The sequence below is a fragment of the Corythoichthys intestinalis genome, chromosome 5 (assembly GCF_030265065.1).
Source record: "Corythoichthys intestinalis isolate RoL2023-P3 chromosome 5, ASM3026506v1, whole genome shotgun sequence".
NCBI lineage: Eukaryota > Metazoa > Chordata > Actinopteri > Syngnathiformes > Syngnathidae > Corythoichthys > Corythoichthys intestinalis.
This window is the reverse complement of record NC_080399.1, coordinates 15,988,016-16,010,065: the sequence shown is the minus strand read 5'-3', so window position 1 is coordinate 16,010,065 and position 22,050 is coordinate 15,988,016. Positions and strand designations below refer to the sequence as shown.

At 39.4% G+C, this 22,050-nt stretch overlaps 1 protein-coding gene across 1 annotated transcript; it reads right to left on the bottom strand.

The window, feature by feature from the left end:
• Positions 1-521: 521 nt before the first annotated feature.
• On the bottom strand, positions 522-19,435 carry bmt2 (base methyltransferase of 25S rRNA 2 homolog). The gene is made up of 5 exons (XM_057837666.1): positions 19,202-19,435; positions 11,221-11,362; positions 11,000-11,128; positions 10,790-10,904; positions 522-5,105 (listed from the first exon to the last, which is right to left on the bottom strand). The coding sequence occupies exons 1-5, from the start codon at positions 19,359-19,361 to the stop codon at positions 4,482-4,484; spliced, it is 1,170 nt and encodes a 389-aa protein (XP_057693649.1). The 5' UTR covers positions 19,362-19,435; the 3' UTR covers positions 522-4,481.
• Between the last annotated feature and the right edge of the window lie 2,615 nt (positions 19,436-22,050).

Genomic DNA, 22,050 nt, shown 5'->3' with positions numbered 1-22,050 from the left:
ACTCTTGTCTATATGCTGCCATAGCAGATTCATGGCTCATTAACCTCCCGAACTATTTCTAATTTGTCCATTTTACCCTGAAAACCCCCGTTTACAGACGCCGCGCAACCGCTAATGTTTCAACCCAGCCATAAATCTAAGGTAAATACATTATTCAAAATGTCTGCCGTTTTTAGCTTAGAATTTTTAATTGGTGTCTAATATTTCGTTTAGAAAAAAAACTTTAAAAATTACACATTCGCATATTTTAAACAAATGACGTCACAATGAAAAAAATGGTGTCTGTAAAAAAGTCACGGCTATTTACCTCCTAACTATCGCTTAATTGTATTTGTTTTGTTACGGTCACATTTTTTCCGATATGTTAGATGATAATCGATCCAAACAAAGAAAAATGGAGAAAAAAAAAACGTTTAAAAGGGTAAATATATGCAAAAGAAAATCTCGACCACTCCTCGATGTCTGCGATTTCTGCATCGCGACCCTTCTTATATTACCATTTTTGACCCATAAAATCCCCAAAAAATCCAGCTGTGGCCGGCCATTCACAGCTGTGTCTTGACACTCGGTGATACATGCTACATGGGAGTTTTTGGATCAAAACGAGGTAAGTATGCGATAATATCTCGTTAAAGTCATGGCGTCTGTAATTCTGCTCTCATGTGCTCTCACCTTCAGATAGGGTTTTGCTGTTTAAAAAAAAAAAATTAAAATGCCCTCCTGTTCAAAATTTTTCTTCCCCCGGAAAATTGAGATTGTTAGCTTTCCAATGACGTATCACACGTGCATATCAGACAATTTTGAAATTTGGCCTAATTCGGGGTTTAATAGCAGAACTTCAAGTCACCTGAGTGTTTTCCGCCACATATATGGCAGAAAACACAGGAACAAACCAACACTGACACCATCCATTTACATTCATTTATAAAAGACAACCATACAAGAAGCACACGTTGTTCTGTACTGTTGAGAATGACAATGATAAACCATGCAAATGAGTCTCAGGGAAACACTGGAAGACTACTGGCACCACTCCATAACACTACCAATGACCGAGTGATGTTCTATTGAGAAAGAAGCGATATGAACATGTATTACAGTATACAGGCACGGGAAGGGCTTCCTGTTAACCCTTAATATGACAAGAAAAACTTGTGTGCTGTCAAAGTGTGACATCTTTCAGGGAAAATGGGGGCAACGGTTTCCATGAAGTCACCATTCGGACGTGCCACTTTCTCATCTTGCTGAGCATTGTAAGAAAATAGGTCAATTTGCGACACCGTTCAGGATCAGTGAGCGATAAAGTGCCATTACGCTGTCATTCACACGCACAATCCTGACAAACGCAGTCTTCAACGAGTAGCTTAAAAACCTCAGCAGCATCTATTGCTTCAATATTAGAAAAAAACAATCACCTCACGCTTGTTTCAGAGGTCAAACTAGTGCAAACATATTAGGTTGGTTTTTCAGTCTTCAGGAGGATATTTTTAATGTTTTACAACAGGGAAACTTTTTTTTTTTACCCATTCACTGCTTCTGACGGCAATAGACATCTCATCAATTTCGACTGGGAGAGGCTGGCAGCGAATGATCGCGTCTACCGCCGTCAATGGCAGCTAATGAGTTACAAGTAGGGATGTCCCGATGCTGATTTTTTTAAACATGTTTTGCTGATATCAATTCGATACCTACATTTTTAGACCAGTGAAAATAATTAGTTTCTAAAGAGTACAGTTAGCCGATAAAAGCATTTTAAAATCTCAAACATTATGGACATTGGTTTTGGGTCAAAATGCACGATGCCTTCTGCCTTTGTACAAGGTCTGGTCACAGTTTTGCACAGCAGTTATGTTTACTGACCATTAGAGGTCTCCAAACTAAGATGCCTGGAATTTGTTATGTGAGCAGACCATTTGCAGTCACGGAGCAATAATGAAATGATTAAATGGTTTGATATAGGTATCGGAATTTTGGAATTGGACAAAATCAGGATTTTGGTTCTCGCTTTAAAAGTCATTATCGGACAACTCTACAAAAGAGCAGTAGTCTCACTCTGCGGACATATTTGCCAAGTAGTTTGACTTTAAAGCAGCGAAAAAGCACGATGGTACTGAAAACGCGCGACTAATGGATCGGATCTGATCTTGTGACCACATCCGAAACTCAAAAAAATAGCCGTGTCGGGTGCCAATACCGATGCGTAGCATCAGATCAGGACATCCCTAGTTACAGTGGGGAGAACAAGTATTTGATACACTGCCGATTTTGCACGTTTTCCCACTTGCAAAGCATGTAGAGGTCTATAATTTGTATCATAAGTTCTCTTCAACTGTGAGGGACGGAATCTAATACATTCACGTTGTATGATTTTTAAATAATAAATTTGCATTTAATTGCATTAAATAATTATTTGATACATCACAAAAATCGAACTTAATATTTGGTACAGAAACCTTTGTATGCTATTACAGATACCAAACGTTTCCTGTAGTCCTTGACAAGGTTTGCACACACTGCAGCAGGGATTTTTGGCCCACTCCTCCATGCAGATCTTCTCCAGAGCCTTCAGGTTTCGGGGCTGCTGCCGGGCAACACGGACTTTCAGCTCCCTCCATAGATTTTCTATCGGGTTCAGATCTGGTGACTGGCTAGGCCACTCCAGGACCTTAAGATGCTTCTTACGGAACCACTCTTTAGTTGCCTTGGCTGTGTGCTTTGGGTCGTTGTCATGCTGGAAGACCCAGCCACGACCCATCTTCAGGGCTCTCACTGAAGGAAGGAGGTTGTCAGCCAAGATCTGGCGATACATAGCCCCATCCATCCTCCCCTCAATACGGTGCAGTCGTCCTGTACCCTTGGCAGAGAAGCAGCCCCAAAAAATGATGTTTCCTCCTCCATGTTTCACGGTTGGGATGGTGTTCTTGGGGTTGTATTCATCCTTCTTTTTCCACGACGAGCAGAGTTTAGACCAAAAAGTTCAATTTTGGTCTCATCCGACCACATGACCTTCTTCCATCGCTCCTCTGGATCATCCAGATGGTCAGTGGCAAACTTCAGACGTGTCTGGACATGCACTGGCTTCAGCAGCGGGACCTTGCTTGCGCTGTAGGATTTTAATCCATGACGGCGTAATGTGTTTCCGATGGTTTTCTTCGAGACTGTGGTTCCAGCTCTCTTCAGGTCATTGACCAGGTCCTGCCGTGTAGTTCTGGGCTGATCCCTCACCTTCCTCATGATAGGTGATGCCCCACGAGGTGAGATCTTGCATGGAGCCCCAGATTGAGGCAGATTGACCATCAATTTGAACTTCTTCCATTTTCTAATAATCGCTCCAACAGTTGTTACCTTCTCAACAAGCTGCTTGCTTATTTTCCTGTAGCCCATCCCAGCCTTGTGCAGGTCTATTATTTTATCCCTGATGTCCTTACACAGCTCTTTGGTCTTGGCCATTGTGGAGAGGTTGGAGTTTGTTTGTTTGAGCATGTGAACAGGTGTCTTTTATACAGGTAACAAGTTCAAACAGGTGCAGTTACTTCCGGTAATGAGTGGAGAACAGGAGGGGTTCTTAAAAAAGAACTATGAGCCGAAATATTTACTAGTTGGTAATGTATCAAATACTTATTTCATGCAGTTAAATAGAAATTTATTATTTAAAAATTATACAATGTGATTTTCTGGATTTTTGTATTAGATTACGTCCCTCACAGCTGAAGAGAACTTATGATACAAATTACAGACCTCTACATGGCTTGCAAGTGGGAAAACCAGCAAAATCGGCAGTGTATCAAATACTTGTTCTCCCCACTGTACAAGTTTATTTATTTATTAAAATCATATGGCTGGCCGGATCAAACGTTCTTATGGGCTGGGTCACACTCAAAATTACATCGGCAGCGAGACGCGTATCGTTCATCAGCTTGAAAACAACACTTGTTATATAATTATACGATTATAACCAGAAGAGAGTTAAGAAACAAAATACCTACTTTGAAACATTAGTACCTTGTGACACATAAGTAACACACCTAAGTTACATTAGTAGAATACTCCAGTTAGATGGTCCTAAAATGCTACAAATACCACATTACTCTTGTTAAGGATGCATAAACTGCTAAGGGGTTTAAAAACAATGCAACACTGGACAACAGCAGTGAGCGTTTCAATTTAAGCTAGCTCACTTGTCAAGTCTCTTCAATGAAATCGCCAACCGTCACGTCGATTAGGTTTTGCCTTCTTCGATGATGGACGACGTCAAGAAGCGTTGATATCTTAGGGGTGCTCGCTTTCCAACTCTTACAAAAAGTCTATCAAAATATATGCTTATTGAGAGAGAGAGAGTGTTATGAGAAAATAACGTGTAAACATCTCTCTTTCACACTGTGCAAACCGCGTCGTTTGGGAGGAGAGGGAGGGTGAGGGGAATGCAGCAGGTTTACGTTTGGCAGCGCAGCAGTCGTAGTTGGAGAGAGGAGAAAGCGGGTTTAGGTCTGGAGCAGAATGGGGTCCTCCAGCTCCTGGAAGCCGGGCACCGAGCCACTCTGACTCTCCCCGGAATCAGAGTCGCAGGCGTCGGGCAGCTCGGCGAAGGCCCAAGCGAGCTGCTCGTCCTCCATCTCGGAGCGAGCCTGCCCGTCGCCGCCCTCGTCTTCCTCGCTGGGGTGAAAGTCCTGAGGGATGTAGAGCATCTCGGGGTAGTTGCGCGACACCAGGTCGCCAGTGGTGGCCAGCGATACCTTGCGGAAGGCGATCAGGTGCATGTGGGAATACTTGACGTACTTGTAGCGCTTGAAGCCCAGCGACTCCACCGCCACGCGCCAGCTGCGCATCATGAGGGCGTGGCGGTTCTGGTGGGAGGAGTCGGGGGTGATGATGAGCAACAGGCCGTGCAGGTCCAGTAGCTCGTGGGCCTTTTTGCAGCAGATCCAGCGCTGGTAAGGCGAAGGGAAGTAGGACAGGAGCAGGGAGAAGACCACCACATGGAAGAGCTGCCCCGGCAGGGCGTCGATGGGGTTGTGCAGGTGGCGCAGGAAAGTCTCCACCGCGTCCCCAGTCAGCTGGAGGGGCCGCTGGAGCTGGAGGTTGAGGAAGTCGCACTTGTACACGCTCTGTAAAAACGGCAACATTCTTTATTACATCTGAGGCAAAGAATGCTCAATCCGGAAAAAGATTCAAGAAACTGATGGCTTGATTTGTGATGAGCAGTGTTGGGCACGTTACTTTAAAAAAGTAATTAGTTATAGTTACTCACTACTTCTTCCAAAAAGTAACTGAGTTAGTAACTGAATTACTCTATAGTAAAAGTATCTAGTTACCAGGGAAAGTAACCATTTCCGTTACTTCAAAAAGAAGTTGTTGTACGTCAAAGAATTTGAAATTTTCTGAGCAGTATTCGAGTCAGTTGAATAGAGAAGAACAGACAAGTAGTTGTGTTAGGCCTGTTGCGATAACAAATTTTAGTGTGCGATAATTTATCTCATAAATTATTGTGATATGCGATATTATTGCGCCACCCTCAATTTTTTTTAAACCAATTTACAATAACACAGTGAGAATACAGTATATATTAATAGATCAAGTACACCCATTTAAACGCGATAAATATTTACTCTTAAATTCAAAAATACTTTTGAAGAAATCACAACTAAAAACAATAGACCATTCCTCTTAAGTAAAAGACAACAATATTAATACCGCACAGAAACACAGAATTTAAATAATGTGTTTTTCGAGAAAAAAAAGATAAAATTTCACTTAAAAACTTAAGTATTTGGGCAAATGAAAACTCTTTTCCCCTCATAGCTTCTGTTATGGTGTTCCATAAGGATGCAATGATACAGTTAAGTCACGGTTCAGTTCGATTTTCGATACGGGGGACACCATTTTCAATCCGATTCAATACATTTAATGTTCTGGAAAAAAAAAATAACAATTGTATTTTTTGTTTCGTTTTTTTTGTTGTTGTTTTTTTTTTTTTTGCTAACGAGCAAAAATTAAACTGCCATCATATAAACATGCATTTTAGTGCATAATATTCATGTGCTTACTTCTTACTGATCTGAAGAGATTTTGTATAAAAGTGCTGAGAACAATCTTTACTGTTTGTAAAGTGAGGGGGGGCACACTGTTGATTGCTACAGCTCTCTTAGCAGTTAAGTTTACTACATGAGCAAAACATCCTATTTGTTGTCCGAATCCATCTGTGTCACGTACTGAATTAACAATATTTGCAGCATTACCTATAGTCACTGTTATGGATTGATTTGGCCTTCTTAACTTCCATTCAGTCATGGTGGTTTATAATTCATCGATGTAGTATATCGACTACGTGTCCCATAATCACTCTGGGCTCACGTAGCCAATGGCACGGGACGTAGCACATCTAGTTTGCTATTTCATGATATCTCGTGTGTGCGTGCATAAAAAAGTTAGCAAACGCCTCAGAAGCCACGTCTGCTCATTACTGCACAACACCAGCATATGACAATCGACTTTCATAAACAGGACGAGTTTGAAGCACAGCGCTTTTAATTTGCCACTCAATGTTCGTCACGTCAGCTGTCCCTTGTCAAAATGAGGTTGTTCGTGGCAGCCAAGTCAGTAACAATGTTTTGGCGGACTTCGTTGTAAATATCCGGTGTTGTGCCGAAAAATAGCCGCTGCGCGTGAAAGGCCACCCCTGACGGGAGCGCCCACACGTCAACAACACCGGCACGCCGGAGATGGTCCACAGTCAATCCGAAGCACTGACGCGGCCGGTGTACGTTGAACGATAGTATATAATGGGAACGATTGGATCCGGCGCTATTTTTTGCCGGACCTGGAACGAAAATGCATTTTGCGTCGTTGGTAACAAGGAATCCGAACTTTTAACAGCACGTCTGCCGCACGCGCGCATGCACGTGCACGCAAGGCGATAAATCACAGCTGAAAAATTACCGCCTTCATTTTTATTTATCGTGCGATAAATGGAATTATTGCATATTGCGATAGGCTTAAGTTGTGTTATAGAACCTTGTAATATTTATTGCACCTCAACAGCAACAGATTTATCCTACACTGGAAGTGCAACAAAAATAAACAGATTTGAATTGCTTACCACAGATGTCGACAAAAGCTTTGCCCCGGGACATAACTTACACTTTACATGCACGTTCTTTCCTTTAATTTCGACCAACTTGAAATAGTGTTTATATCTCCACCTCGTAAAGGACAAATTTTCCTCTGAATGCTCTGCCGTCATATCCCTCTGCATCCGTTTTGCGTGTGTGTGTTTGCCGCACGCACTGTTCCAGTTTGTGTGTGAAAACACCGGCTCTGAAGTACGTGCGCTATTAGGCTCGAGCGTTTATGTAAGTCACAGAATGGGGGATCACGTGAGATTTGACAAGAACGCAGCCATATTGGAAGCAGGTCTGGCTCGCGGGACATTAAACTTTAACTTGTCAGTTCACTAAAGAGACAAACTCATTACTAAGGCAAAGAACAGATATGTGATCAAACTTAAGGATGTGAACAATGTTGACCCTTACGAGCAAGCTGAAGACAAATGGAGTAAAGATGTTGACGGGCTTCCACAATTACGCGAAATGGACATTCTGCTGTATTTATTGTTTGGTGTATGTTACTAAACTCATCAGCGATTCCGAAATTACAAATCGCTACAAAGCTACGAACAGTTTTGCTGCGGATGGGTGCAGGACCTGCACATTATGACCGTATCAAACGGCAACTCCATCGTTTTTGCAAAGGTAGGCTATGTGTGTTTACTATTTTGATTGCCATGTACCTGAACGCACCCCAAGTCTTGGATGACAAATAAACAGAGCAGAGTAGACTCGCTACGGCTGGTAGTTTCTTCAATTTATTCAAAGTAAGTAACACACCACTTTTGACCGTCAGTAACGGTAACGGTGTTGTAACGGCAGAAAGAATAGTTAGATTACCCCGTTACTGAAAAAATAACGCCGTTATGTAACGGAGTTATTTATAACGGCATTATTCTCAACACTGGTGATGAGACTGTGTTACATTGCCCCCAGGTGGATAAAAGCCACCCACAGAAAGTAGCACAACGAGGGACTTAAAACTCATTCGTAGAATTTCCTTTATAGCAGGGGAGTCCAAACTATGGCCTGCGTCTAGACATGTGCCGATTAAGGGTTTCAAGGTATACCATGGTATGAAAACGTCAAGGTTTCAAAGCCGCAAAAATCTTCCGTCATACCATCCCTATGGTATTAGCTAATTTTTATGTCCCAAAAATGCATGGAGAAATCCCTCGCTTGCAGCTGTAAGGCTCAACCCTCCCACACTGGTTGTTTCTCAGTGTCCATGAGTCAATTGTGCTACACGATGGCTGGAGGAGGTGAAACTGAACTTTTTCCCCATCGAAGGAAACAAAATCCCTGGTATAGGAATACTTTGACTACGGAAAAGCGACTGATGGCCGCGGCTTAGAGGAGGAGGGCCAACCGACATGTAAAACATGTTTGCGGAGGGTGGCTGCCGAGGAGGCAATACCTCCAATATGATTTAAAACTTATACAAAATTAAAGGTTAGTAAACACTGTCATGAACGTTTCCAACCAGCTACGAGAGTGAGCTCCAGCGTGTTAAGTGTGTCTAACGGTGGTAAAACGCTTTTTTTTTTTCTCTCTGGCAACTGTTTGTGTTAAGTGTGTGTAAAATGTAAACATGATACAAGTCATACACACGTGCTTTTTATGGAATATAGTAATTCAATTATTTTTGTTCTCATGGTAATAATGTTGAGCTGTGGGTTTAGGCTCACCTAAAGGACTGCATTTATTTGAATTTTATTTAGATTATTTAGAATTTGTTACATATTTTTAAAAAATGTATTTAAACAAAAATGTATTTAAACATTATTAGTGCTACAATGATTAGTCGATTAACTCGAGTATTCGATTAGAAAAAAAGATTCAAATTAAATTTTGCTGCTTTGAGTATTCGTTTAATTATTGTGGTGTTGGAATGGTTTATTTTGAAAGTGTTTGTATTCTGTTTTATTAACTTGAGTGGATACACTGCCCTCTAATCTGCCTCATTTCACATGGCTGAATCCAGCTGCTCCATGTTAAAACCAACATAAGCCAAGTTTTTGTTTGAGCTAATGTTTTTTTTAATGCATTCGTAATTTAGTTTATGGGTATATTATACTGGACTGTCTCAGGAAATTAGAATACACAATATTCTAATTTTTTGAGACAGTCCTGTGTATATATACAGGACTGTCTCAGGAAATTAGAATACACAATATTCTAATTTCCTGACTGTCTCAGGAAATTAGAATATTGTGTATATATACACAGGACTGTCTCAAAAAATTAGAATATTGTGTATTCTAATTTCCTGAGACAGTCCAGTATTATATATTATTTATTTAGCCTTTTTTTGTGGAAATATGTGTCTGAACCATTTGTTAAGAGCATTGTAAAAAAAAAAAAAAAAAAAAAAAAAAGTTTGCGTTTTATAGCATTTGAGCTAGTCGACTTTTGCTATGTAAGTTAGCCAATTGTTCTTTTGTTGTACATAGATCCTTATTTAATAATTTTTTTTATACCCTTTGAGGCTCAGCTCAGGTATTTTAATTTTTCATGTTCCTTATCCGATTACTCGACAAACTAGTTAATCGATTAATCGACTACTAAAATAATCGATAGCTGCAGCCCTAAACATTGTACTTATGTTCCAATTTGCCAGTATGTTTTGAAAAACAAAAATCCTGCATAATGGAATTTTTTTTTTTTTATTTATTTTTTTTTTTAAACGCAGATATCTCAAAGTAACACATTCAGAGCTGTAATTGCAATACCGTCATACCTTAAAATTGATATTTTGGCTTAAGATTATCATACCATGAGAAAATCATACCGGCACATGCCTAGTTTTGACATTCAGTTGTTTAGGTGGTCGATGAAAGAGCCTTATCCATCACCTGCATGTGGCAAGCTTTCTTTTAGCCTATGGAAAGGGTACAAAAAAATTCCTTCCTCCAATCTTTCAGGGTACCTGGTGTCAGAATAACAGGTATCCCACGCACAGCGCTTAACCATCGGGTTTTTGCAAAGTCAAAGTTAGAAGAAAAAGATGTTTTAAGTAGGGCTGTCAAAATTATCGTGTTAACGGGCGGTAATTAATTTTTTAAATTAATCACATTAAAATATTTGACGCATTAAACGCAAATGCCCCGCTTAAACAGATGAAAATGACAGCACAGTGTCATGTCCACTTGTTACTTGTGTTTTTTTGGCGTTTTGTCGCCCTCTGATGGCGCTTGGGTGCGACGATTTTATGGGTTTCAGCACCATGACCATTGTGTAATTATTGACCTCAACAATGGCGAGCTACTAGTTTATTTTTTGATTGAAAATTTTACAAATTTTATTAAAACGAAAACATTAAGAGGGGTTTTAATATAAAATTTCTATAACTTGTACTAACATTTATCTTTTAAGAACTACAAGTCTTTCTATCTATGGATGGCTTTAACAGAATGTTAATAAAGTTAATTCCATCTTGTTGATTTATTGTCTTAAGAAACAAATACAGTACTTATGTACATACACATTGAATGTATATATCCGTCTTGTGTCTCATCTTTCCATTCCAACAAAAATTTACAGAAAAATATGGCATATTTTATAGATGGTTTGAATTGCGATTGATTATTTTTTAAGCTGTGATTAACTCGATTAAAACTTTTAATCGTTTGACAGCCCTAGTTTTAAGGCATGAACAAAGGTAAAGATAAATAACTCGCTCTCACCTCGACTGCAGGCACAATGTCGATACCCACTGTAAGGAACTCGTCAAACTTCATGAAAGGGTTAAAGCAACTTCCGACGTCAAGGAGTCGTATCTTCCCCATTTGAGTGCTTGGACTGCAACACATGATATGCTCGTTTTCGGTGCAACCTAGCTTTTCTCCAACACACACACACACACAGCTTGTTCTCTCAGAAGTTGAGAGTTTTACCTTTGGCTAGCATAAGACGGCCTTCCAAACGCAGACGCTTCAGTGGGAGCGCTAGAGAAAGTGGCACTTTTCTCATCCTTCTCCAACATTCTTTTCATGCCACCATCCCGGAAATACTCCTGGCAGACACTGCAGACACAAACAACACAAGCGTTGTCTGAATGATGAGTCCATCGTCACCTCAAACTAAATGAATGCACTGCAGCTTTTTGCGTTCTCACCTGCGACACCAATCGATGCGTCCCTCCTTTTCGCAGCTGACAGCCCAGTGATTGTCGGCGAGGTTCTTCATGGCGACGGCGTACTCGCTCAGCGTTTGCTCATCCTCGCAGTGCTCGCGCCAAATCTTGTCAAAGTCGCCCACTGATGAGGGAAAGACGATGGAATGTCGAAAACATCAGCTGCTTGGTACGAGGGTTGTGGGAATAAATTGAAATTTAAAGCGCACGACAAGGATTTACATGTGGCGTGACTACAATGATTCAAGCAGATCACACTTTGCTTGTTAGCTAATCATGTGGTAAGCTGGCACACACTGGAGTCCTCATAGCAATCAGCTTGCAAACAAGGAACAAAATTAGGGCTGTTACAGGGAACGGTAAAAAACAGTTACGATTGTAGTGGTGGTCCGGGTACCTTTCCAGGGTTTCCCCCTACATATTAAATATTGTAGCGCACCGCCACACCAAAATAAAAGCCGCCACGCTGTGCAAAAGAGATGTTTTTTGAAAGGCCGTTTCAAACTAGCGTTAGCCTAGTGTGAAGGATTCCACTGCAATCTATTCATTGTATATGTAATGTCCGTAACTATGAGCCGCCCCCTTAAGAGACGATCGAACGGGGAGCTGTGACGTAGAGGGAAGCAAGAAGGAGAACAGGCAAGATCGCGGTCGCAGAAGCCCGCTGTTATTTTGTTATTGTTATTGTGTTATTGTTAAGTGGGTAAGCCAATACAGGCTCCTCTCCTTCTTCCCCCCCATCCGGGGCATTACAGTATTTTGAATCGAACTGTTCATCAAAGTGAGCGGTGGACGGCCGTCTTGGACAGAACGGCAAGTTTGAATGAAATTGCGCCGAGAGGTGGGCAGGGCCCCCCGCCGCGCTAATGCCAACAATGCATTCAATAGCAGAGGGGCAGCCTTACTTATATCTGTGCTATCAGGCTGTTTCGGCAGACAGATATACGCAATCACAGCTGACGAAACCTTGATAAATGCGCTTTTTTAAGTTTCACGAGCTCTGGGACACTCGAAAAATGACTCATATGTCACCTTGCTGAGCTAATTGGTACCTCGATGTGCGTTTGTGTGGAAATGTAGTTCACGAACAACAACAAAAAAAAACTATTTACCTTCACACCGAAACTGGTCAAACTCTTTACACGGCAATTAGAATTCCCCCCTACTCCTTGAAATGGGTCGATTACAAGGGCGTAGGTTTGGTCTCAATATTGGTAGGGACGATATAACAGCATAATCTGCATGTACACTTTTTGTTGGGGATGGGACATTAAAAAGACCAAACAGATTAGGTGAACGGGGGTCAGGGCTACATTTATCATCAATATGAACATAGTTAATTGATAGGCTAAATGATCAATGCAAAAATAAATATGTATTGACATGTACTAACTTTCACACTGCAAACTTATAATGTTTTAATCTGATGATTTTTCTTAATCTATTCGAATACTTTTCTCCATCTTGTTTTGAGTGTTAAAGACCAGTTAACAGATTAATGTTCTCCATCTTGTTTTGAGTGTTAAAGACCAGTTAACAGATTAATGGGTCAGATTATTCAATTTACTTTAGGTAAATATTACCATTTGTTCTTATTGAGCTAATACATCTAAAGGTTGGTCATTTTTCACCAAAATCAAGAGGAAAAAATGCTTTCAAATAATGTTTTGAACAATATCACTTCCTGAATTAAGAACATTTCTGACGGAAAAAAGCTTTTTTAAAAAAAAAAAAAAAAAAAAAAAAGATTAAATATACTTACTTTTTGCTTAAAATAAGTGTGTTAAGATTATTTTCAGATAGCAATTATTCTTATTCCAAGAAATCTGAGTAAAATTTACTTGAAGCACTGGCAGATCATTTCACTTATTTCTAGTACCAGTAGATTTTTACACTGAAAACAAGGGAATTTAACTAGTCATCAGCCAATCAAACATGCATTTGAGGAAAGAAAATGGTGTCAGTCTAAGTCTGAACATAATGAAAGTAATTCACTTAATCATGGTAGGGTCAATTCTATGCTTACAAAATATGCTAAGACAATCTAAATGACCTCTATAACTGAACTCATTATATAATGCAAATAAGGTTGCTCAAGAGTTGGTGGGGACAATCTCAGCATCCTGAAAAGTTCCTAGTGTTATGTCCCTATGCAAACCTACGCCATTGGACCATTAACAGAAGGACTGTTATTGTTGTGTTAATATAGTACATATTAGGGCCAAATAAAAGGAAAAAGAAGGACTACGAGATGCAAGTCGTACTATTGCTACGAGAAAAAAAGTATTATGACATAGGGTAATGTAGCTGTAATCAGCTATGCATTTTACGTACGGACAGATGTCACTCCCAAACTTAACTCATTCACTCCCAGCCATTTTCACCAGAGCGAAGCCCTTCGCTCCCGGCCGTTTTTCTGGATTTTGACTGATTTTGCAAGGCCCACAGAAAATTTTGTTCTATTGCTATATAAACATGGAAACCACCAAAAGAAAGATTAGACTCTCTTCTTTCAGCAGAAAAAGGAGGTTAATATCTTTTTCCATTCTTTAGAAATCAGCATTAGAAAATAGCTTAGTTTGAGCAATTTTCCAATTTTTGAATGAAAAAACAGAGAAAATGAGCTTTTTGTAAACGCATACATTTCAAATATAACTGACTTTAACACAGCTATTTTTTTTGCATTAGTTACATCCCAAACATCTGAATAATGTTTTCCTTTTACAAAATATCATAATGAACAAGACAAATAGAGCTTTTGATAGCAAAGTAACAATTTGTTTACACATGACTACTGAGAGATGACGCCTGTTTTCGCCGAGATGACGCAGTTGTCGCCGCGTCTGCCGTGTAAACTTTTCCCCTCATCGTTGTCTGTCTCACAAAGATGGATTATTTTTTCATCTCGGCGGGGTCTTCTTGGCGAGCCCGCTGCACAGTGGTCTCAGTCGTTTTGCTCCGTCGTCCAGCGCCTGGCATTCCAGGCGTCCTCTCGGTTGTTTTGTTCGCTCGTCCGCCGCCTGGCATACTGCCGCCAGCGCTCCGACCGTACTGCCCGGCCTTTCATTGCTGTTTAATCGGGTTGCGGGTCTTTACAAAATGCGCTACAGCCCTCCAGTGGCCAGTTTTATTGCTTTAAAATGGGTTTGGAGCCTTGTTTTTTGTTTCTCAGATAGATCGCAAGCTATAGATTCATCTTGTAAAAAAAAAACAACAAAAAAAACGCAAAAGACGTATAAATATGTTTTTGGGACAATGACGCATTTAAAAATAGAACGTATTTATACGTTTCTGGGAGCAAATGAGTTAAGAGCAACATTTCGATTCAAAATGCTCTTCGTACATGACTACAGTATTCCTCAAACTACATATATTATGAGACATTAACAAAATGGTAACGCACAGGTACTAAGGAAGCTAACTTTAATCAGATTACTGGTTTGGAAAAATGACCACATTAGATTGCTTGTTACTGAAAGAAAGTAATCAGATTACTGACAACACTGAATAGTACATCTTATTCATGTCCAATTTAAAAAAAAAAAATTTGAACGAAAACAGCAAATATTGTTCTCGTAATTTTTTTTTTTACCATGTTAAATGAATTAAAATAACAAGGGAAAAAAGGGTAAATATTGTAATTTATTTACTGGGAAAAAAGGAAAAAACAGTCATTTCTTCCTGAGTTCTGTAGTCCTCCAACTTTTTTCAGCCAGTACTTGTTTGTTTGCTCCAAAGCACTTTTACAGCAAAAAAAGTATAAAACAATGCATAATATAACAGTAAATAACGTGATTTATCAGGTCGATCAGTCAACTACAAAATAAAACATTACTGACCATCAAATGAATCGTGTGGGAGCAAATGAGTTAAACAAAGGAAGAAAGTGATAATGAAGCAAAATATGCCAATAAAATTAAAATGTATAACTAGTAAAATTAGAGCTTTTCAAAGGGTATACCTACTTAACTACTTGGACCCGCCCGTCCTGTAAATATTGACATCGTTTCTACCAGAAGCCATTTCCCCATCTGTGAAATGTGATGCAACTTTTGTTTTATTAGCATAACTGTGGGTTACACGGTTTTTGTTTTGTTTGCTCTTTTCTGTTTTAACAGCTACTGTGGACCAGTTTCTATTTTAGGGTTCTCCAACAAGTGTTTGTCCAGGCAAACTTTTGAGACAATATTTAGTCGAGTGCTGGTTCATGTTTAACATTTAGTTATATGCCCTGTAAACTCTTGCCTACAAGTGTTTTAAATTTTATTAGTGGGACAATAATTAACTCATTACCGTCAATAATAAGCAAGTGCTAACCAATAACTAGCTTGATAATCGACTTTGTTCAGAGACATTGTATAACACAACTTGAAATTTCAGCCTGTCAACAGTAAATATTCTCATTTTTCTGTAGTCTATTGTATTGTTGCAATACATTAGACAGATTGATTAGCTTAATTGCTAGGAGGAAGCAGCTATTTAGCATTAATACAACAGCCAACAAGGGAACATTTCATAAATTTTGGGCTTGAGCGGTAATCGTTCGGTTAAATAAAAAAAAAAACAAAAAAAAAAACGATCTTGTCCAACAATCATGTCTAGCAAAAGTTAGCCAGCTAGCATTTGGTCACAGGTATTTGTGGTCATTAACATGAGTATATCAGTGCACTTGATGGGTGTTTTCACATTTTGTGACCAGAGCAAAATTAGTGACGCCTGCCACTTTACGCTATGCTAATGTGTAAAGGATTAAAATTTGTATTGACCTTCCATATAGTCACTTTGGTAATTGTTTTGCGGCTATGAGATGGCCTCATTACTGTGTCTTTCCTTTGTGAATGAATTTAGTCAGGTAATACCTGTTAAAAGAATGCAAACATTTGTCTCACATATGAACCCCTTGAGTATTAAAATGCATATGAAAAAAATATTTAGTAATCTGATACTTAAAGAAACACTGGGTATTTTTTTCAGTTTTGGTTGATTTTAGTGACACCGGTGGACAAAAGTGTTAGTGTTTAGCCTTAAAGTAGACTGCGTTTCCCATTAGGACCAGCGCACACCAGCAAAGTGTCGTAAAATCGTCAATCAATCAAAAATCTATCTCCTGGTCGCTTGCAGATGGATTAAAAAACATTTCTGTTTCCAGCGGCTGTGCAACGGATGAAAAGTAATAAGGTGATGAATCCAGTTGTGGCCAAACAATAGCATATGACGGTTAGCAACCATGTTGTTTTGTGTAGCCAATCCCCCCACCCCACCCGAACTCGTCAACGTTAGGTTAAAGCCGGGCCAATGTTTATTCTGGATATCCTGGTAGCCTCCCTTTCTTTTTCCTCCTCAGACGAAACTTTTTTGTCGCTTTTGTTGCGCTGCCACCTTTGCAGAATTCGCGCGAAAGCGCATTGACTTCGGTCTTTAACGTGAATGGGGAAATAGGGGGATTGACGTATGCCGTAAAGCAGTCAGCACATATGTAGTTTTTTGGCGTGTGGCAGGGTTCCTGCCACCCTCCTCAAAGTTAATAAGTGCCAGTGAAAGCAATACAGACTCCCTCAAGATATAAAAGAAGTGGCATTCGAGTAGTTGTCAGTCGACATGTTATCACAAAAGTTATGAAAATATTCTATAAAAGGTTGAAAAGTTACCTAGAGTTGCTTTAATAGTTCTCTAGAAAATTAACATTTCATCAAACCTCTTTTCTTTTGGAATGTACCGTATTTTCCGCACTATAAGGCGCCCCTAAAAGCCTTAAATTTTCTCAAAAGCCGACAGTGCGCCTTATAATCCGATGCACCTTAGATATGACAACAGTTTTTTTTTTTTTTTTTTTTGATATTGCATTTATATTTCCAAGAAAGAATTGTTCACAATGGCCTGGTTTGGTTTCTTTTTTTCAGGACACCTTGAACATCATGTCCAAACTGTTGCTTTCTTCACTGACCAATTATAAATCAACATTTTTGGGACCAAAAAGACAAAAAAATTCTCCCCAAAATTTGAATAAATAGTTTTATATTTGATAATTCAACATAAGCAGCAGGTGTAGTCATAGGCGTTTTTGGCCTTTATACATGCTCTGGTCAAATACAGCGCATACATTGCAAAACAGTGGAAAAATTATGACCCATCTAACACAAAAAGGGTTACTGTGGAAATGAAAAAAGTTCCCCTCCACTATGTGATATAAATGTTGCACTACATGTTTTATCTTGCTGTTGTGTTGCTGTTTTGTTGACATTCCCTTTAGTGCAGCACCGTATAATGCATACATAAAATAACCCCCGCCTCTACTGTAGCGTTTATTCTATGCGCCTTATAATTGCGGTGCGCCTTATATATGGAAAAAGTTTTAAAATATGTCATTCATTGAAGGTGCGCCTTATAATCCGGTGTGCCTTAAAGTGCGGAAAATACGGTTCAATACTGCTGCGTTTTAGGTTTTGTTAAAGTTATAATTAGAGATGTCCCGATCGTCCGATCACGTCATTTTCAAAGTATCGGAATCGGCAAAAAAATATCGGACATATATATATATATATATATATATATATATATTTTTTTTTTTAATTAAATCGTTTTCTAATGTCTTACACTCACCCAGAGTCTCTAGTTTTGGCTTAAAGTAGGGCTATCAAATTTATCGAGTTAACGGCGGTAATAACATTTAAATATTTAACGCAATTAACGCATGCGCTGCACTACCCACTCACACATTTTCGGGTTCAATCTATAATGGCCCCATTTTACGTATTTGTAGTGTTAAAAGGCAATGTAAAATGAGTAGAGATAATTTTGGCAGCCTTTGAAGCCTTTTTTAATTGGCTAAAGCCTTACAATCCCTCTCTCAACCATTAGAAATATCGTGGGAAGCAAGTATAGTTGATCTTTTTCTTAATACCTTATAATATTTGCCAACGCAGAGAAGATATATCAATTGGTACCACGACACACAGTCATGGTTGCACTTCCCATCATGCATTTGGGCAGAGGTTAAATGGTAGCAGTATCATTTACTGAAAGCTCAACAAATACACTAGATGGGAATATTTAGACACAATATACAAAGTCACATTTATCCTTTAAGAATTACAAGTCTTTCTATCCGTGGATCCCTCTCACAGAAAGAATGTTAATAATGTAAAAGCCATCTTGAGGATTTATTGTCATAATAAACAAATGCAGTACTTATGTACTGTATGTTGAATGTATAAATTCGTCTGAGTTTTATTCATTTTTTTTCTTAATGCATTGCCAAAATGTATATGATCGGGAAAAATTGGAAAAATAGGGAATGATTGGAATTGAATTGGGAGAAAAAAAAAAGCAATCGGATCGGGAAATATCGGGATCGGCAGATACTCAAACTAAAACGATCGGGATCGGATCGGGAGCAAAAAAACATGATCGGAACAACCCTAGTTAGAATTATTTTTTTGGCCACTACAAGTGTAAACAAAAAGAGGAAAAAAAAAATAAAGATTGCATGTCGTGTTTATTTATTTATTTTTAAATCTGATCGACAATAATCAAGATCGGCATGTCAGAATTTTGAAAAAAAAATCGGTGATCGCCGAACCCCTAAGTGCTGTTATAGTATAAAAAAGATGTGTATGAAGTTGTTTATGTGCTTACGCTTTTACAATAAGTGGCTACCACTATCATCAATAACAAACCGACGTGGGGAAAAAAATCAGTTACAAAACTATATGAAAACGGGGCGCATAGTTTGAGCGTCATTTTAAACTTAAGCCCAAACGCGAGCCTCGTCAGTGACCAAAATATAAAAGGCCTCTGTCGGTGAAACGCAGACAACCGTCGACGGCAGCTGAACGTGTGGCAGATTCAAATACCGAACAAGACAGCAACAAATGATAACTGCGTAAAATAAGGATTTTAGTAGAGAGGGCGCAGTTTCGCAAAGTAGCATTCGGTTAGCCAAAAGAAGTCGGGTGGGCCTCACCTTCTCTGTATTTCCTGCGGAGCTTTCTGTGGACGTTTTTCACAACGCCCGACAGTTTTTCCTGCTCGTTCTTAGACACGGACGCTTCTGGAATGGGAACGTAAAAGAGGGCCGGGTGCCTCTCCGTCTCCCCCGTCTCAACGTTGTCGCTGGGGTCCATCGCGCCGGTCCGGTGAGCTCAGTTGCTGGTGGCTGGCTTCCTCTTTCACCCCCACAGCTGCTTTAACCACCGGCGAGCCGGCGGTGCACGTGCCAAGAAAACGCAAGATGATTGGCTGACCGTAGCTCACATGTGTTCTGAAGTGACAGCGCGACGTCCAATCACAAGACAGGCCACCGTCGCACCTCGTCTGTGAAGTTCAATGCACCTCGTAAATTCGGATTCCGTACCCACAAACACATTGGCTACATTAGGGGAACAAAATGTTGATTAATGTGAATAAAGTGAAATATTTTTGCTGTTTTAATACCAATCCTGCTTTCATTTTATATGGGCAAAACAATAGTTAATGTAGAGAAAGAAACAGAAACGTAAATCTGATCAAACCCATAAAACAATCCGTGCAAAGGGTAGTCTTTTTTTTACTCAATTAAGAGAAGCGTCACTTCAAAACAATATTACCCAAGTAAAAGTAGTCGTCGCCCAAAAAAATCTCAAGTACATGTGAAAAATTATTTGGTGAGAAGATTACTCAATGAGAAACATTGTAACTGCTTTCAATGTCAATTTCTTTGAACAATTGTACATTTTTTTCTCTCTGAATTGTTATAATTACAGGGTGACCCAAAAAAAAGTTTAAACTGCCATAATACAACTTAAATGCCATGTTTATTCATCTTAGAATTAGAATTTAATCACAAATTATACATTATTGTAAAGAACATGTACAGTACACTCTATTTTTCAATGTGTCCTCCCTTAAGTGACACAACAGCCTCCAGGCACCTGCGGAACGCTTGACAGGTCTTCTTTATGTAGGATGCTGTCATCTTTTCCCAAGATCTAACAATGGACCTCTCCAAGGCTGCCACAGAAGTTTGTGGCTTCTTACAGGCACTGTCCTCCACAGTTGCCCAGATGCTATAATCCAGGGGATTGAGATCTGGACTCTGGGGGGGCCACATATCACCTTGTCTATCAACTTTTTGATCCACACAGATCGGCACTTCCAGACCCAGGTTTTCGTGAGGCTGTTCCAGTATCTTTCAGCTTCTTTTTAACTTTGTAGACTGCACATCTGGATATTCTCAGATTTGCTGCAATCTCAGTAGGTGTCAGACCGGCACGCAGCAATTCAGGTACAGCTGAAGTTTTCTTCATTTTCAGCAGAAGCACAGGAATTGTAGAGACGAGAGATTACCAGCTGCATTGAGTGACCTTAATGAATCACTTAAGCATGACAACCTATTTAGATATGTTTCAATGGCTTTTAAACAAGCAGTCAACTGAGTGTAAACTTTTTTTTGGGTCACCCTGTTTACGCTACTACAACATGACCATATTAGCCCAGATGAATACACACATAAAAATGAAAAATCACCCGTCCAACTATCAGAAGTGGGTAGAGTAGCCAAAATTTTTACTCAATAGTAGTGTTACTTCAAAATAATATTACTCAAGTAGTCGTCCAAAAAATGTACTCAAGTAAAAGTAAAAAGTATCCAGTTAAAAGAATTCTCAAGTAATGAAAAGTGATTATTTTTGTTTGATTTTTGTTTTTGTTTTTTAAACAATGGTATTTATTTCCTCTCAGCACAAACATACCTATATGAACTGTTGTTTTTATGATACTGTACAATAACCCATTAAATAACCACATTAAGCCAAAGGGACAAAAAAAATAATAATTGAATTCCGGCGAGTGAGAACCCAACCAGGTTGAAATCTGCGCGTTCATGTAATTTTGACTCTACGTCAAATTATTTTTACGGCGCTTAAAAGAAGCCCCGAGATTTAACAAGCCAGTGTATTCATAGTCATGTGACTGTCTTGTTAAGAAGGATTGGTATAATAGTCATGTAATTACTGTTGTGACTTCATTGGTAAAACTGGTAGAGCCAATATTGGCATCTCTGGCAAAAATAGTCAAATCTAATATGTAGAATACTGAGGGAAACTAACGACTGTAGTTTAGCCCAAAGTAGCGGAGTAAGAGTAGCGTTCCTTTATAAACTTCAAAAGATTATGTTTTCCACATATTCTTCTGAAAGACATCTTGAAATTATTACCGGGCACCTCTAGCCTTGCTCTGCCAATGTTTACATTTGCCAGCTCTAAATCACTAATGTGGTGCATGCCTAGCTATGTAGCCAATGCCAACAAAGGTTTATTATATCATTACCGAAACAAGACCACAATATTTAGACATTTCTAATATAACATCCCGACTGTTTACATCACTAATATTGATGTGTGTCAGATTTCAAGGTATGCGTTTATTGTGCGCATATTTCAAAATATATCCATTAATATCTAAACCCCTAGTAACAAAAGTGAGTACATCCCATAGAAACTACGTACATCCCTAAATGTCAAAATTGAGTACTGCTTGTCATTTTACGTCCAAAATGTCACGTGACTCGTTACAGGAGTGCTGTCAGCATTGCTCCAGAGATTGAAGAGGTGGGGGGTCAGCCTGTTAGTGCTCAGACCATACGCCGCACTCTACATCAAATTGGTGTGCATGGCTGTCACCCCAGGCGGAAGCCTCTTCTGAAGACTGTACACAAGAAAGCCCGCAAACAGTTTGAAGACACGTCAACAAAGCACATGGATTACTGGAACCATATCCTATGGTCTGATGAGACGTGCAGGTTTTCTTGTGTACCGTCATCAGAAGAGGCTTCCT